Genomic DNA, 18825 nt, shown 5'->3' with positions numbered 1-18825 from the left:
CTTAGAACAATATGGGTAAATATTCTATACAATGCCTAACTCATCAATGCTAAAATTCTGAATAGAAAAGAATTGACATTTTTATGATATTTTAGAGACTGAAAGCAGTCCGTATAAATTATCTCATTTGAACATCCCAACAACCCTTATGAGACAAATAGTGCAATTTTTATTATCTTCATTTTCTAGATGAGGAAATCAAGGCTTAGAGGGATTAAATGACTTGCCAGTGGTTTCATAACTAATAATTGTCAGAGAAAGGATTTTAAAGTCCTCCAAGTCCAAAACTCAATTTTTTGCACTATGATACCTCCCCACTATGGTACCCACCATTATCTTGAGGAAGAAGATGGTACCATGAAAATGGAGTTTCCAACAAAGTCTACTCCTGAAAGTTATCTCCACACTTTGCCCCAGTACCTCCACTCTTATCAAACACTGATGGTACCATTCCACTAGTTCACCATCAGAATTGTAGAGTCACTTTCATTTAATGGTTTCTACCACAACCTACATACCTCCCAGATGGGCAAAGTCAGTATCCTAATAGCGTCACATCACCTGAATAAAAATCAAATATGATGGCTAGAAGAAGTACTCAACCAGAGCCAAACAACCAGCTTTTTATGATAAGCAGAGAAGAAATTGATCTCTTATTTGATCTGCCCCTTTTCCCAAGGTCTAGGTCCCATGAAATTTTTTTTAACTTAAAGACATATGGACATGTTTGTCATGACAAGTTATTAGCCATGTAATAGGACTACAGTATTAACAAATAATGTTACATGTCCTTTTTCTTAGATCCCAATAGATGATGCAAAGACCTTTAAGCCTTGGTGTATCCCCATTGCTTAGTATCATCATCATTTCCTAAAAGGTAAGAAGTTTTCAGTTTACAAATTATTCATTCATCTGTGAATATACAACACATCCATTTAGCTATTTATTGGCATGCCAAATAAATCAAAGGAAGGCCTTGAACTCTTTCTTTTATATTTATTCTTTACAACTTTTTTTTTCCTTTCAGATATTAAGGCGGCTGCTCTTTCCACGATTTAAAAGAACGGTTAAATTACAAGGATGGATTTTTAATACAAACTAGACCCAGAACTGTTCTTCAGATCTACCTAGACATGGAAAAATAATCAGTTTTATAAACATTGCTATAGTTCTCATAAATATGACAGATGATCAACACTTTGATAGGAAATTTGCGGGTTATTATTGTACATTTTTCTACAAACACATGCTTTGCAGGAGACAACTATATTTCTTTTTGATTGATTTTTGGTGTTTTATAAAGAAATACAGCCTTCTTTTACTTCTTAACTAATATCTCTAATGATAGAAATGGGATTACCAACTATTTTAAAAATTCTTTTCTATTGATGCTTTTTATCTTTGCATCATAAAGACCTCTTTCCTCCTCTCTCTCTGCTCCTTTCCTCTAACAGACTGAACTTTCCATTATTACACTGTCTTTAAAGTATTAGTTAGTAGTAGTATATCCTAATGAAATTGAGGACTAGTACTAGGCTTGGAGTCAGATAAAAACAGAGTTCATGGCCTACTTTGCTCACAAAAACATTTGTAGGTAGGTACTGTTACAATACCCATTTTATGAGTGAGTAAAATGACATTCAGAGACCTTGATCAATGTCACAGCTAGTGAGTCAGGGGAGCTGAATTTTTAACCAAGGCCTTCAGGCTCCAAGAGAAGTGTTTTTGTCAAAGTTCTACCTGTTGCCTGAACCTGACTACACAATCACTAAAGTCCTTTCCAACTCTAATGTTCATACATTAGACAGCTGAGGAGAGGCTACAGGCTACAGTCATCAACCAGCCAACAGTCATTTAAAGTAGTTTTGCTTCAAGTAGGGAGGGATCCATAAAGACATTTAAAGATATTTTAAAATATTCATTGATATAAAACAGCTGCTTTTTAAAAATTTAGAAAATTTGTGAACACTATATCATATGGTTCATATTAATGATTCCCATATCCTCTCCAATACTGAAAAGCACGTAACTTTAATAATGAAGCCTCACATAGAACAAAATGGGTTATAAAGAACCATCACATTATAATCATTATGCCTACAACTATAATTTGAAATACCTATATCCCCACAGGACCCCATAGTCCTTAGTTTCTCAATCCTTAAAAAAATAATAATAAATCAGTCTATAAATAGGGGCCCAATCTGATCAAGAAGTGAGAAATAAGCTTTTTATTTGTGAAGGCTAGTTAACACACTGATGAATCTCCCAAAATTGTTACATGCTAGTACATTTCATAAGATGAAATGTAATAGGGGCAAATATAATGTTTTATAACTAAGCAAGAAAATCAAATTCATAAGCATAAGATAGACCAAGTTCAATAGCAGGAAGTATGAAAAAGATCTGGGATTTTTAATGTACTGTAAGCTCAATATGAATTAGCAGCATAATATAACATCTCAAAAACACTAATGTGAATTAGGATTATAGCTAAATCATAGCAATGATTCCTTGTGTATGTGTTATGATTAAGTGGCCTCTGAGATTCCTTCCAACTTTAAAAATCTGTGATTCTGGAGGTAAATGGCCCTTTGGGGAACAGATATTAGCACTAGAGAATTAAATGGGACCTCAATAACAAAAAAATTGATACATTCTCTGATATTAGGGACCAATGATTTGTGCCTAATTTGAACAAAAAACAGGTTAAAGTGAGAGGACTTGAATCAAGACTGCCCCAGGAGTCATAGGGACCTGAACTTTCCCTCTGTGACCTTAGCTGGGCAAGCAAGCCACTTAGCTTCTTTGGTCTCAGTTTTCTCATTCATAAACAAACAAACTTGGACTAGAGTACTTCTTTAAAATACTTTTCATTTCTTATAGTCTATGATTCTATAGGATGAACATGAGAGAAGCCTATGAATCTAATCCAATCAAATATTCATATATTATGGACTATATTGCACTAGGTGAAGGAGATTCAAACTAAATGAAAATCAGGCTCAAGGAACTTTATATTCTACAGGGGGAAGACAGCATTCAATATGCAAACAGATAAGATATATCATAATTTGAGAAAAGAGAGAGCACTGACAAAAGGTTTGTCATAGAATGTAGGGTGTGGAAGAAGTAAGGGATTCTCAAGAGACTGAAAAAGAGAGGAAAATCATAGTCAAGGGAGAAAACTATGGCCAAGATGTGAAAGCAAGACATGGAACGCCAAGTGCAAGGAAACAGTAAATAGGCAGGTTTGGCTGGAACAAAGAGTGTGTGGTTCCATAATTCAAGGGACTGCCTGATAGTTGAGGGACAGAAGTTGATAAACTGAAGTAGAAGTATTAAATAAGTTTGCCTGAGGGAAACAGAGGGCATAGCAAATGTAGAACCCCCCATTTTGAAGGCACTGCTCTAGTTTCAAATCTTGACCAACAGTGGCAGGTATGAAAGACTAATATTTGACCAAAGCATCGGGTAATTATCCTACCCTCCTGAATCAGAATTTCAAAGAAAAAAGGAATTTCAAAGCAGCAAGCTTTAAGAAGAATTTTTAACTTAGGAATCCAGGGGCAGGAGAGAGATGATGTGGGAGTAGATAGGAAAAGCAATTATGGGTGAGAAGACAGGGGCTTGCAGCTTAGGGCTGGGGTAAGAAGAGCAAGCAGCCAGAAATGAAAACAGGAAGGAAACCAGAGAATTAGTCAGCCATACATGTATTTCTGTGGTTTTAACAGTGACTTGGGGAGTCCTAATCAAGCTCATCTTACCCTTTACAGGGATGAAATACTTCAGGATTCTGTAATTCTGGAATGAGATGGCTTCATAGAAATAGATACAAATACATAGATATATGCCTTCTCAACATAGGTTAAATAGATGGTCAGTAATTGAAAGACAAAGAACACACAAGTAGATATATCAGGAAGATAAGTAGGAAGTGATTTAAATGATAATTAAAATGAATACAAGAATTATGTTTCATCTAATTTTTAAGAGTAAAAATTTAATATTCTTAATGATGGAACCAACTAAGGGGGCAAAAAGATAATTTCATTATCTACATTAATTAATTATAGTACATGCAAGTTAGGGATTTGGGGGAAGACTATTCTTATCCAATATTCATTTTATCCTTATTGTTTTTTAAAACAATGAGCAGTACTCAAAAAAAAAATTGAGGGCATTAAATTAAGTGTCTGGTGAAATGTGCTATTAAATCGAGATTTTCTACTAACCAGTACTTCATTAGCATGATTATTAATAAAAGCACTCAAAAAAAAAGATATTTGAAGATAGTTTTTTTGATTCATACAATAAAACTAATGTTGTATTTGAATAATCTTATAATAAATGTTGTAATTGAATAATCTTCTAGTTTGTTTTAAAAAATAATTGTATACAAACACATGATTGATCCCTCTTCTTGTGATAAATAAAAGCAAGTAAAAAAAAATCCCATTCAATACAGTAATCTAATTTGACAACGTATTCAACATAGCCTTCTGGTTGTCCCCCTATTTCTCTGCTGTGGGAAGGAGATATATTTCATTTTTTGTTTTCCAAGTTTGACTTCCCTTTAATGATCTTTTCATTTGCATTTTTAAAGTCATTGTGGTTACAGTTCTTTTGATTCTGCTTTTTTTTTTTTTTAACCTACACTGGCCCACATGAATCTTCCCATCTTTCCCTAAATTTCTCATATTTCTCATGTTTCATTTCCTTCTATACAACAATATTTCATTATGTCCATATACTATCATTTTTTCAGCCATTCTCAATCAATGGGCAGTGACCTAAATTTATTTTGAAATTTTGAAAACTCCAAACTTAAAATCAATGATTTGGTACATCAAGTTTCTAAAATTAGGTAGGAGGAACTGAATGCATATTTAAACTTGGATTGCCCAAGTTACACATGTCCTCCATGAGTGATGTCCTGCCTAACGCAAGTTCAATTTGTATAGTTCAAATAGGCAACACTAAATGGATCTGAGCTCATATTTTCATCATGATTTATGCCTATTATTAATGTAGGAAGCATGAATGCTTGTCAATGCAAAGACAACAAGGAAACGGAGACTAATGCAGTAAAGAACACTGCAGCCTCCTAGCTCCCCCACATTTTTTCTCTTCCCTAGATCTCAAAAACAAGAAAATACACTCATGTCATCACAAACTAATCCCACCTATGAACCTTTCCCCCAAACACACTCTATGGTAGTACCCAGAAGTCACCAAGAAACATTTATTAAGCACCTACAGTGTACCAAGTAACATGCTAAACATTAGAAATACAAAGGACAAAAAAAAATCCCTACTTCAAGGAGCTCACAAAGAAATGAGGAAGATAAAAGGCAAACCATTATATACATAGAATATATACATATATACAGGATAAACTGGAGATAATTTCATAGGTAAAGCACTAAAGAATTAAGAGGAAATGAATGGGAAAAGCTTGGCAAAGAATGCTTTCTATATGTGATCCCTCTTTCCGTTGATGATGTATATAGTATTAACAGGAGACCATGCCTCAGATTTATGGGGAGAAATGTTTTATTACTATTTTTCTTACTATACACTTTCATTAAATGGCAATTAATTTTCTTCTGGCTAATCAGCAAAAGTAAATACATCCAAAAGAGCTCATAAGTGAAGGTTTTATAAGTGGATTCAAATCCTTGAAGTTTCATTAGCTTGAAGTAGCACTCTCTCAGGAATCTACTATGTGAGTTCAGATATGCCTGCAGCTTTGACATATGATATGAAGAAAAGTGAGAAAAAAAACACAAAAGAGAGATTTAAGCAGAGTGCTAAAAAAAATTTGGAGAGAGAGAAAGAAGAGGAGAGACAGTCAGAGAGAGAGGTAAAAGATAAAACTAAGGAATCTTTAAAAAAAAAAAACAAAAAACAACTTTAACTTTCCAAACGGTGGCCCTGGGTTCTCACGGAGAAATGATGTTTCCTCATAGTAATACAAGGATTTGGTTCTCTTTCAGCCTTTTTTATTGCCAAGCTAAACCGTCTCAAGTCTCCCCAGATCCTTCAACCAGTGTTCAAATCCATGGATTTGAGAGCCTTCACCACCTTGATTGCCCTTCTTTTTGAATGTTCTCCAACTAATCAATATCCTTTCTAAACTGTGGTCCCCAGAATTGAACTCAATATTCCAATGTGGTTTGACAAGGGTAGAATACAGAAAACCATCACTTCCTTTTTCCTGGAAGTTATGCCTCTTTTAATGTAGCTCAATATAAAATTAGGTTTTATTTGGCTTCCATATTATAGTACTGATAGTCCACTAAAACTTGTAGTTCTCTTTCAAACACACTTTTGCCTGCCTTTTCCATCTGGCATTTGGATTCAAGAAATCAAGTTTCACAAATGAAAACCTTTACAATGATCCTTATTAAATTATAAATTATTTGATTCAGCCCAATGTTCTGATATGAAAATTTGATCAGTATGCCTTCTATTTCTTTATAAAAATCATTAATAAAAATGCTAAACAGCACAGGAACATACACAGATCCATGGGGCAACTCCCCTGAAGAGTTTCTGCCTATCTAGCATTGAACCATCAGCTATCATTGTTTGACACTGGCAATCTACCTAATTCTACTATTATCTAGCCACTATCTTCTACTTTTTCTCTAAGGATAACATGAGATAATTTATCAATGCTTTGCTAAAATTTAGGTGACTACATTTATAGTATTTCCTCTAAGTTTACTAAGCCTCTCACCAAAAAACAATAATAATCTGTGATCCCTACTTCCTTTTAAAAATCCTCTCTAACTCCATCTCTTGAACAATCCATTCTAAAGATTTTCTAGGATTCAAAATCAAGCTGTCAATATAAAGGATATTCTAAGACCAGGAAAGAAAACAAAGTGAATAAGCAGGACTAGCTCCAAGAATTTTGAAAGAACCTGATGGTAAAAAGGTATGGAATTCTCTCCCATTCCAGCAACCATTTGCTCCATCTGACAGGAGGGGAAATCATGCCAAAGCATGATTATGATATGGAAAATGGATCAAAGAGATATCATTTAACAATTATTTGACAGGGCCACCTAGAGTTAATGAATAAAGCACTAGCTCTAGAGTCAGGAGGATCTAAGTTCAAATCCAGATTCAAACTGAATTGAACACATAGTAGCTGTGTGACCGTGAGCAAGTCACTTAACCCCAATTGCCTTACTCCCTCCCCCCCAAAAAAAATCATTTGACTATCAGAAAATCATAAAACAACCACCAAAAAAAGATCTTAGACATATTTTAAGAAATTATGAAGGAAAAGTGCCCAGATATCTTAGAACCAGAAGGCAAAGTAGAAATCAAAAGAATCTATCAATTACCTCCTGAAAGAAATCCCAAAATAAAATTCTAGGAATATTATAGCCCAAATTCAGAATTCGCAGATCAAGGAGAAAATAAGACAAGTAGCTAGGAAACAAGAATTCAAGAACTGTGGATCATAAAAGATTTAGCACACATGACTATAAGTAAACAGAGGACTTGGAGTAAAATATTCCAGAAGTCAAAGGATTTAGGATTATGCTTAAGAATAATCTATCCAGCAAAACTGAGTATAATCTTATGATGGGGGAAAAGGATATTTAACAAAATAGATGGCTTTCAAGAATTCCTGATAAAAAAGAATAGAGCTGAAAAGAACATATGGCATTCAAACATAGAACTCAAGAGAAGCAAAAAAGGTAAATATGAGGAAGAAATCATAAGTAATTAATATAAGAATACAAAAAAAACTTAACTTTGTTTATTCCCTAGAAGAGACAGGTACTTTTATAGAGAGATATATGTACCACAAAGAATATTCCATTAAGAATGTAAAAAAGGGATCAGACAATGAAGGACAAGAATAGGGTACAGAATCACTGGGTGGAAAATACAGTTAGCAATTATAATTGTAAATGTGAATGGGATGAACTCACAATATGGAAGAACAACAAAATAGATTAGAAATCAAAATCCAACAATATGTTGTTTACAATAAATACAGTTGAATAGAAAGATACACAATAGTGTTAAAATAAGGGGCTGGGGCAGAAGTAAAAAAGACAAGAGTTTTCATCTCAGACAAAAGTAAAAATAGATCTAATTTTTAAAAATTAAATAAGGAAAACAATATTTTGCCAAAATGTACCAAAAACAACTAATTGATATCAATATTCAATATATATGCACCAAACGGTATGACATCCAAATTAATTTTTTTACATTTAATATTTTTCTCAATTACAGGTAAATAAAAATTTTAACATTTTAAAAAATTTTGAGTTCCAAATTCTCTCCTTTTCCTCCCCCCCTAGTTAAGAAGGCTGGCAATTTGATATTGTGTATAGTGATGCAAAATATTTCCACATTAGCCATATATATATAAAAGAAAAAGAGTAAAGAAAAATTTAAAAGTATACTTCAATCTGCATTCAGGCTTCATCATTATTTTATCTGGAAGTGGACAGCATTTTTCATAACAAGTCCTTTGGGATGCTCCAAGTCATTATTAATCAGAGAAATGCAAATTAAGACAACTCCGAGATACCACTACACACTTGTCAGATTGGCTAAGATGACAGGAAAAAATAATGACAAATGTTGGAAGGGATGCAGGGAAAACTGGGACACTGATGCATTGTTGGTGGAGTTGGGAACAAATCCAACCATTCTGGAGAGCAATCTGGAATTATGCCCCAAAAGTGTATATCCTTTGATCCAGCAGTGGTACTACTGGGCTTATACCCCAAAGAGATACTAAAGAAGGGAAAGGGCCCTCTATGTGCCAAAATGTTTGTGGCAGTCCTGTTTGTAGTGGCTAGAAACTGGAAAATGAATGGATGACCATCGATCGGAGAATGGTTGGGTAAACTGTGGTATATGAATGTTATGGAATATTATTGTTCTGTAAGAAATGACCAGCAGGATGAATACAGAGAGGACTGGCGAGACTTACATGAACTGATGCTGAGTGAAATGAGCAGAACCAGGAGATCAGTATATACTTCAACAACGATACTGTATGAGGATGTATTCTGATGGAAGTGGATTTCTTTGACAAAGAGAAGATCTAACTCAGTTTCAATTGATCGATGATGGACAGAAGCAGCTACACCCAAAGAAAGAACATTGGGAAATGAATGTAAACTGTTTGCATTTTTGTTACGACCACACTAGCACCCAGGACCCCCCCAGAATCAGCCGGAGTCAGGATAAGCAAAAGTCCTCAATCTTTATTCTTGGTCCCCAGACGCAGGATGGAAGCAGAATCTCTATGACTGCCTTCTCCCTGGTCTACCAGCTGAGAGTGTCTCTGACTAGCTTTACTCTACCCCCTTGCCCCTCCTACAAATCCTCTATACACCAATCATTGAGCCAGTACAGATAGTGGAAAGGACCATTTTCCAAACATATGTCCATAGAGTATTGTCCAGTCAGAAGTTAGCCTCAAGTGCTCAGCAGTCCCAACCTCAGTGCTTCCCAATAGTGTCAGCCCTCTACACATTTTGGTTTTTCTTCCTGGGTCTTCTAAATCCAATTCTTCCTGTGCAATAAGAAAACTGTTCGGTTCTGCACACACATATTGTACCTAGGATATACTGTGACATATTTAACACGTATAGGACACTTGCCATCGGGGGGGGGGGGGGGGGGGAGGGGGGAGGAGGGGAGAGTGGGAACAGAAGTGAGTGCAAGAGATAACGTTGTAAAAAATTACCCAGGCATGGGCTCTGTCAATAAAAAGTTATAATTATTTTTAAAAATTAAAATTAAAAAATGTTTAAAAATAAGTCCTTTGGAATTTTCTAGGATCATTATATTGCTGAGAATAATTCAGAGTTATGATGTCATATGATATTTCTGATACTGAGTACAATGTTCTTTTTACTTTGGATCAGTTCATGTAAGTCTTCCCAAGTTTTTCTGAAATCATCCTTTCATTAGCATCCAAATTCTCAGAGGAAAAGTTAAATGAATTATAGGAGGAAATAGACAGTAAAACTCTATTAGTAAAACTCTATATCCCAATTTACTCTTCTAAGACTCAGATAAATTTAATCATAAATAAATAAACAAATTAAGGAGATGAATAGAATTTTTAAAAAGTTAGATATAACAGATCTCTGGAGAAAACTGAATGGGAATAGAAAGGAACATTCCAATTCCTAAACTTTGCATAATACTTCACCAAAATTGAACGTGTATTAGCATACAAAATCCTCATGAAAAAATACAAAAAAAAAGAAATATGTCTTTGTTGCCCATAATGCAATAAAAATTATATTCAATAAAGATCCCTTGAATCATAGAATAACATTCTTGACAGTCACACTAGTAAAAGAAAGAATAGATTAATTATTTGGTCATACAACCAAAAAAAATCTAGGGAATAAAATACAAAATTAAAACCTCAACTAAACATTGAAGTAGAAATCCTGAAAATCAGAGGAGAGATTAATAAAATTGAAGGTAAGAAAAACCACTAAATTAATAAATAGAACTAGAAGTTTTTTTTTAAATAAACTATTGACTAGCTTAAATTTTAAGAGGAAAAAAAACAAATTACCATTATCCAAAGTAAAAAAGAAGAATTCACAACCAATGAAAATAAATAAAAGCAATTTTGGAGCCATATTGCCCAATTATATATGCCAATAAAACTAATAATCTAAATGAAATTGATGAATATTTATAAAAAATATAAATTGCCCATATTAATAACACAGGAAATAAAATACTTAAAAAACCCGTCTTAGAAAAATAAATTGAACAAGCCATAAATGAGTTCCCTAAGAAAAAATCTCCAAGACAAAATGAATTTTTTTTTAATTCTAATTGAACATTTAAAGAACAATAGTCTAATAATACATAAATTATCTTGGGAAAAAAATAGGTCAAGAAGGAATCCTGCTAAATTCCTTCTATATCACAAACATGGTCTTGATACCCAAACCAGGAAATGTCAAAACAGAGAAAGAAAAATATAAGCCAATTTTTCTAATGAATATTTATGCAAAAAAATTTTAAATAAAACATTAGCAAGAAAATTATAGCAATAAATCACAAAGATCATGCTCTATGATCAGGCTGGATTTATATAAAGAATACACTACTAATTCAATATTAAGAAAATTTTAAGTATAATTGACCATAGCAATAATAAAAACAAACAAACAAAAAAAAAATGATTTTTTTCATTAGCTGCAGAAAAAATTTTTGACCAAATAAAATACCCATTCCTGTTAAAAGACTTTAGAAAGTATAGGAATAAATGGAACTTATCTTAAAAAAAAAAAAAACCTAAATAAAATAAAATATTAACTAGATTAATGTATTCACTGTACACCAAAATACCAAAAATTATTTTTATAAAACTAAAAGAAATAACAAAATTCATCTGGAAGAACAAAAAGTCCAGAATATCATAAAAAAAATTTTTTTAAAGAAGGGAAAGGGAGAGAAAAGAGGCCTATCAATACTAGAAATATATAATCATCAAAACAATTTGGTAGTAGATAGTAGAGTATTTGATCAGTGAAACAGATTAGATACACAACATACAGAAGCAAATGAGCACAGCAACTCTATGTTTGATAAGAGATCCCAACTTTGGAACAAGACCTAACATGCAAAAATTGTTGGAAAAACTGGAAAAGTCTGACAGAAATTAGGCATAGACCAACATCCCACCCCATATACCAAGCTAATCTCAAAACGAGTACATAATTTACACATAAAGAGTGATATTCATAAGCAAATTAGTGGTGCAGGAAAGAAATTACTTGTCAGGTCTATGAATGAGGAAAAGTTCATGATTTTATATGAGACAGACCAAATAACATAAGAGGACAGGGATAGCAAAATGGATTAGAAACCAAAATGCAACAACATATTATTTACAAGATGTACCTCTAAAACAGAAAGATACATACAGTGTTAAAATAAAGAGCTAGAGTATATTATATTTCAGTTGAAGTAAAAAAGTAAAAGATAAAATTATTTCAGACAAAGTACAATCAAATTAAAAGAGATAAACAAGAAAATCACATTTTGGTAAAAGGTAGCACAATGAATTGATATCAATATTGAACACACATGTCCCAAATGGCATAGCTGAAGGAACAGTTAATTAAGTTATAGAAGGAAATTGAGAGTAGGGGATCCTAATTTAGCCTTTTCAGACCTAGATAAATCTAACCACAAACAAGAATTTAAAGAGATGAATTAATATTAGAAAAGTTAAATATGACAGAAATCTGGAGAATAACCACATAAGATATAGAAAGGTTCACATGAGGTAAAATAAAAAATTTTAATTATACAAAATTAAAAAGATTTTGCCTACACAAAAAGCCCAATGCAGCTAAAATTAAATTCTTTCTTATTTATTCATTGTTAGATTTATCTAGATCTGAAAGGGGTAAATTGGGTTCCCCCCCCAATATAGTTTTACTCTCTGTACTGAGGTAGCTTGCCATTTCCTTCTCCATCTCATTTTACAGAGAAGGAAATTGAGACAAACAGTTAAATGAATTAAGCGGAATCATACAGCTAGCAAGTATCTGAAACTGAATTTGAATCCAAGTCTTCCTGACTCCAAGCCCAGCACTCTATTCCCTGCATCACCTAGCAACCTTAATAATGGAGAAATTCACATTTAAAATCTCTGAGGCATACCTATTAAAGTGGCTAAAATGATAAATATTCAAAGGGATGTATGAAAACAGATACACTCATTATTAAAAACAGATACAAGTAACTGTTGATAGAGCTATTTACTAGGCCAAGCATTTAGGAGAACAATTTGGAACTATGCCCCCAAAAAGCTATTAACTGGTTACCCTTTGACCTAGTAACATTTCTACTACACCCTACAGAGATCAAAGGAAAAGTACCATTATATAAAAATATTTATAGCAGCTTTTTTTTTTCTGGTAGCAAATAATTGGAACCTCAGGGAATGCCCAGAAATTGGGCAATGGCTGAACAAGTTAAAAAATATGAACATGATGGAATACTATATTGCTGTAAGAAATGATGAAACAGATGGTTTCAGAAAAACCTGGGAAGTATGAACTGATACACAGTGACATGAGCAGAACCAGGACAATCTATACAGAAACAAAAATGTTGCAAAGTTTGGTTTATATGACTACATATAATTGTTGTGTCCTGCTTTCTAGAGCCCCCAAGTTGGGGTGACAAAGTCTACCTTGCTTTCTAAAGCCTCCACACCAAGGTGATTAAAATATACTGTTTTAATGGAGAAGTGATGAGGAGGGACTCCTGAGGATGATGGAAAAATGGAGTCTGCTTATTCCAAGGACTTTCCCTCTTTTATACCCTCCTATTCTTATGTAACAAAAACAATACTATGCACATGGGACCACACAAACAATTTGTTTTGTACGTAGTTTGTCACCTGGTATCACTCTTCCACCTGAAAGGTTTCACTTGGCTTCAATCACAACACAGGTTGTCACTGTCCCCTGACTTCTCAGGATGGCCAACAGCCCTTAGGGGAGATAGGGAGCCAAACCAGAAGTTGTCAGCAGGTTCCCTGTGGGCTGAAGGGTCTTATACCTCACCCGGAATTCCCCCACTATCTGTAACCCTCTCTGTATATTTATATGCATTTTGATTTTCTTGTCTTCTCAAAGAGTAGGGAAGGGTTAGAGGTAAAAGAATTTGGAATTGTAAAATTTAAAAATTTTTAAAGAATACAATTTTTAAAAATATTGTTAGCAGCATGAGTTTTAGCAGTAGGAGTTTTGGCACTCCATTAAATTCTGGTTATTACTGAATGGATACTGATGGTACTTGGATTCTGGTAGATAAAAACAAATGAATGAGCAAGAATAATTATTTAAAATAGGAAACTACTAGATGGCATGTCTTCACATCAATACTAACCACTAACTAACAAAGATGCATTCTGGATTCACAGCTTCAGGGCTATGACTTCTCTATTCCTTCTACAAGCAAAGACTTTCCCAGCAGTGACTGCAATGTCCCCGGATTTCTTTCACCACCAAAGGAGAGTATTCCTGGACTCTACCTCTTTAATACATTGTCAAGTTCTAAAGTATCAAAGTAAGATCAACTTAACCAAACTATGCATACATTTGACTAAAATAAAAACACACTAGTACAAAGAAATTAAAAGCAAAGTCAGTAAAACTTGGAGGATAGAAAGGATAGGATAGAAGTAGATATACTGCAATTATCATTTCTGTTTGTTTTTTGGTTAAGTAGTTTGATTTTATTTCCTTTGCTAAGAAGCTTACTACATTAACTTAAAATCATTGTAGAAGAATAAAACTTAAAATATAAATGTTTTATACCTTAAGAAATGTTCATTTTTAACATATGGATGGATTCCATACAAGTTTCTTATGAACAGGGATCAAAATCTATTTTCTTTGCATCCTAAGCAGCCAAGTAAAATCCTTTCACATAGCTGGACATAGGGAAAGAAGAGGGGAGGAACTTCTTTACTTAAATGCTTGTCACCTTGAATTGGACTGAACTGAATTGATCAGGCAGTGTTTTCTCAACAAATACTAACCAGTTCTTGATTTTGCACACCAGTTAATTACTGTATTTCTTTGTCAAAACAAAACAACAGTTTTCTTAAGATTCCCAGCAATTATTTCAACCTATTCACAAAGTTCCAAATGCCAGAATGTTTGTCTTTTATTCTGTATTTAAAAATTCCATTAAATGGGCAGCTAGGTGGCACAGAGGATAGAGCACCAGCTCTGAAGTCAGGAGGACCTGAGTTCAAATCTAAACTCAGACACAACACTTCACACATACTAGTTGTATGACCCTGGGCAAGTCACTTAACTCCAATTGCCTCAGCCAAAAAAAAAAAAATGCAGAATAACCTATCTGTATATTTTTATTTAAATGTTAAATATTGTTTTTTTTTTACTTATTAACTTTGTCATAACAAATACAGCATCATCATTCATGCTTTATCTTGCCCCATGTCAAGCCTCCATGCCATGTCCCCACCTATCTTAACCATGTTCCATCACTTCCTCCTCCTCTCTACTGGTAACCTAGACTCCATACTCTGGATCCTTCTGCTCTTAAGGATATCCTTTGGATAGATCTGGTTTCGCCTTATCTCAAAAGGTCCAGAGTCTCTACAACACTTTTCAATGAGCCTTCAAGCATATATCTCTCATTCCAGTTCCTGTTTGCTTTGAATTGTCTTCCCTGCTAAAGATACAAGTTCCTTGAGGGCAGGAAAAACCTTGCTTTTAGTTCTATCTAGTGTACTTTGGCACAATGTCTGATACATAGCAAACAAAAAATGACATATACATTCATAATTTTAAAATACTCTAATTTTTCTTGGTGGCAATTGAAAATGCTCTGTTATGAAATGTGCACTATATTAATTTAATGTAAGTTTTAAATTCAAAATGATAGGGAGGGTAATTTAATGCAATTCTGGACTTCTTTCAAGTTGCAGGGGATCTTGCATCTTCTTTGACCCAGATATTTCCTAAATGTCAGCCTGTATTCAAAGAACCTCTTTCACAAAATTCATGACACAGTCATATAAAAGCTAGTCTTGAATTTCTAAATAAGGAAAAAAAAAACTATCAAAAAATTCCAAAATCTTAATGATATGGTTTGAGCCAAAATGATGTATGGGTTATAAAGACACCAGATGATGGTAGTCACCAAAAGTTGGGTTCATATGAAGAATTCACAATGGCCACTCTCTTTGGCAAATGGTAGATTTATTTAGGGAGATAACAGACAAAATGAAGGGACACAATAGACACCAGAAATGGTAAATATGAAATAGAGTGAGAAAGCACAAGTTCCTCAGTGGAATCACAATTACTCAGTAGAAATACTACTTCATGAGATTGAGGCACGCCCTTAGCTGGCAGGCTAAATTCTGAAAGGGACCTAGCACCCTAAAAGAGTGAGTTAGCTGTAAGGAGAAGTGGGATTGAGGAACACAGTGGAGATATCACGTGGCACGGGGTGGAGGGGGACAGTAAGGAGACAGTAAGAATCATGAGGCAGAGTACCATGGCAAACTGACTCAAAAGAGGGCAGCAGCCATGGGATGGCCCATAAGTAGATTTTACAGGGAAAATTTATCCTCAGGGACATACTGGGATTTCTGACAGGCATGCCAAGGTGAGACTGTTCAAGACCTCTCCAGAGGGTGAGTTTCAGGGGTTTGATGTAATTTGGATTTCAGACTGGATGACCTCCCCAAAGGTAGCTAAATTATCAGAGTTTATCTATCAGAGTCTTCTCTCTGCCTGCCTCAGGGAGCAATTCCTCTACTAACCACACCTTACACTGAACACCTTATCACTACTGAACATTAGAAATTCTATGGTTAACCATCACTGGAAATGAAACTTTTCTATTTCTTTATCCAATATAAAATTAATTTTAAAATGCATTCTTTGTAGCTACTCATCATTTCATAAGAATTCAGAGTCAGGCCAGGTAACCATAGGTCTACATGATTGTTTAGAGAGGACGAGTATTTCATATTTTGAAAGCTAGGAGAGATCTTAGAAAGTCAAGGCTCTTCATTTACTAGGGGAAAACATGGCCCTGAAAATTTAAATGACTTTTTCAAGGTCAACAAAAGTAAGTAATTATTGATGTGAGGTTGAAAACTTCCTATTTCAATCATGGTCCCACCAAATCCTGGATTATGTTGCTTTAGACTTCCTTTTTTTAATTATTCAACAAATATTCATCAAGCTCCTATGTGTCGCTAGGAGTTGGGGTTAACAAGACAAAAACAAGATGGTCCCTCTCAGAGAGCTTACATTGAAAATTCTCTTTCACTATGAACTACATTTTCATATAGATTATCTCCTTTTAAGTTATCCAGTACCTATCCATATTTCTCTAAAACCTGCTAGCACTATAAAAAATACCTTTCATAGGCCCAACCCCTGCACTCCAGATTCCCTCTCAGGAGAGAATATCCATGTTACAAAGTGTCAAAAGAATTCCTAGGCTTAGATCTTCTCCAAATCAAGAAACAAATATTTTATTGCTATTGGCAGCAGGTTAAATTCCAAAAGGGAGTTAGGGATTAACAAAGGGGAAAACTCTGGTTAAGTTCCCTAGCAGAATTTGCAAATTAACAAGAGGGAAAGACATCACAACAAGGGAAAAAGCTTCTAAGAACATCAACAACAGGGCAAGATGGAAGTAAGACCTGATGCCATAAGGCCGACTAAATTCCTAGGGAATTGGCTGCCAGAAGGTGGACAATTCCTTATCAACAAGCTATTGACAAGGGAAAGGTGAGGCCTTTTTTTTAGTAAAGGAATTGCAATAACTAGGGTTAGCATAATTCTGTCACTGCAAGCGATTCAACAAGGGCCCACAGCAACAAAGACCACTGCAGGGCCTCTCAAATTCAACCAAGGCTTTCTCCAATCAAGGCCTTCCCTATGGTCTACTTAGCCACCAAGGACCTAATCCTTCAGATTGAGGCAGATTGAATGTAAATAGCAATCACTTCTGCTTTGGCCAGAAACCGTAAGGATCTTCCCCTCCCAAATTCATTCATTCATTTAGATTTTTGTTTTTGGAAGTGAAAGAGGAGAGTCTTTGCCTCAACTGCTACCTAACTGTAATCACTGAATGGATGTGGCCTCAGTCAAAATGAGATCTATGGAAGATTTGAGCTTAAAAAAGCCAAGGCCTCCTATTGCATCCAGGACCATCTCCAGGTCTCCTGATCTACATCCTGTCACTTGATCCCAATGGCTCTGGAGGGGAAAGCGAGGCAGGTGACCTTGCTCAGCCCTCCCTAACTTAAATCCAATTCACTTGTGTGTCCAAGAGAAGGACAAACCACTACCTCTGGTCTTTCACTCCATTATAGGCACTAGTGATTTTCCTAAAATCCAGGCCTAACCATGTCATTAACCTGTTCAATAAATCCCAAAGTTTGCATCAGGAGCCAATACAAACTGTCTTCATTTAAAGCCTTGCACAAGCCAGCCCCAATCTATCTTCCTAGCCCCATTACATACTACGTCCCCTCTCCTCCCCACTTTTATGGCACCACCAAACTTCATCAGCCCAAATGTCAAGTACATCTTTTTCTGAGCTCTCATTTCTACTCCATGCCCCGCTAACATTTCTCTCCCATTTGCCCAACTCCTAGAGCAGGTCTTCCCCAACCTCTCAATTCCAAAGCTTCCCTTCCATTCATTATTTCCTATCCCGTTATAGGTTACTTTGCATCAATTTGTTTCCATTAGCTTGAAGTTCCTCAGAAGGAGGGACTGTCTTTTATCTCTTTCTGTATGCTCAGCCCTTAGCACAGTGCCTGGCATATAGTAGGCGCTTAACAAATGTTTATTGAAATATCTTATCTTCCACCAATAAGCAGTGTGACCACTTGGTCAGAGTTGGCCTTGCAGCCAGGAACCTGGGTTCGAGTTCTTCCAATACATACATTTTTGATTAAGTCACTAAATTTGTGTTCCCCCTCTAGGTCTTTAAGTATGCTGTAAAACAGGTACTGACCTGCCAAGGAAAAGGAAAACTTCCTTAATCGGGAGTTTAAACCAACGACAATCCATTTAATGTCATTTTGTATATATTTAGATGGATACGGGCTGCCCAACACTTACAGAAGGTTAAGAGCAGTGTCACTTTTGTCGTTTATCCCCAGTACATGGCACCATCCACCAGTCATACAGCAGGTATCATTTAACGACGCCTAACTTGGGGGTGGGGGTGAGGGGAAAGGGGAAGTTTTCTCGTCCTAATCTCCTTCCT

At 34.9% G+C, this 18825-nt stretch overlaps 1 protein-coding gene across 1 annotated transcript in view; it reads left to right on the top strand.

Annotated features, from left to right (window-relative positions):
* LOC127557040 (aldehyde oxidase 2-like) overlaps positions 1–1430 on the top strand; it is a 111609-nt gene extending 110179 nt beyond the window's left edge. Inside the window, 2 exon segments of the mRNA XM_051990523.1 lie at positions 802–877; positions 1028–1430. Coding sequence (XP_051846483.1) covers positions 802–855 — 54 coding nt within the window. The 3' untranslated portion in view covers positions 856–877; positions 1028–1430.
* Positions 1431–18825: the final 17395 nt, after the last annotated feature.

Source organism: Antechinus flavipes, chromosome 3, assembly GCF_016432865.1.
Source record: "Antechinus flavipes isolate AdamAnt ecotype Samford, QLD, Australia chromosome 3, AdamAnt_v2, whole genome shotgun sequence".
Lineage (NCBI taxonomy): Eukaryota > Metazoa > Chordata > Mammalia > Dasyuromorphia > Dasyuridae > Antechinus > Antechinus flavipes.
Note: the sequence above shows the minus strand (reverse complement) of the source record. Positions and strands in the feature narration are given on the sequence as shown.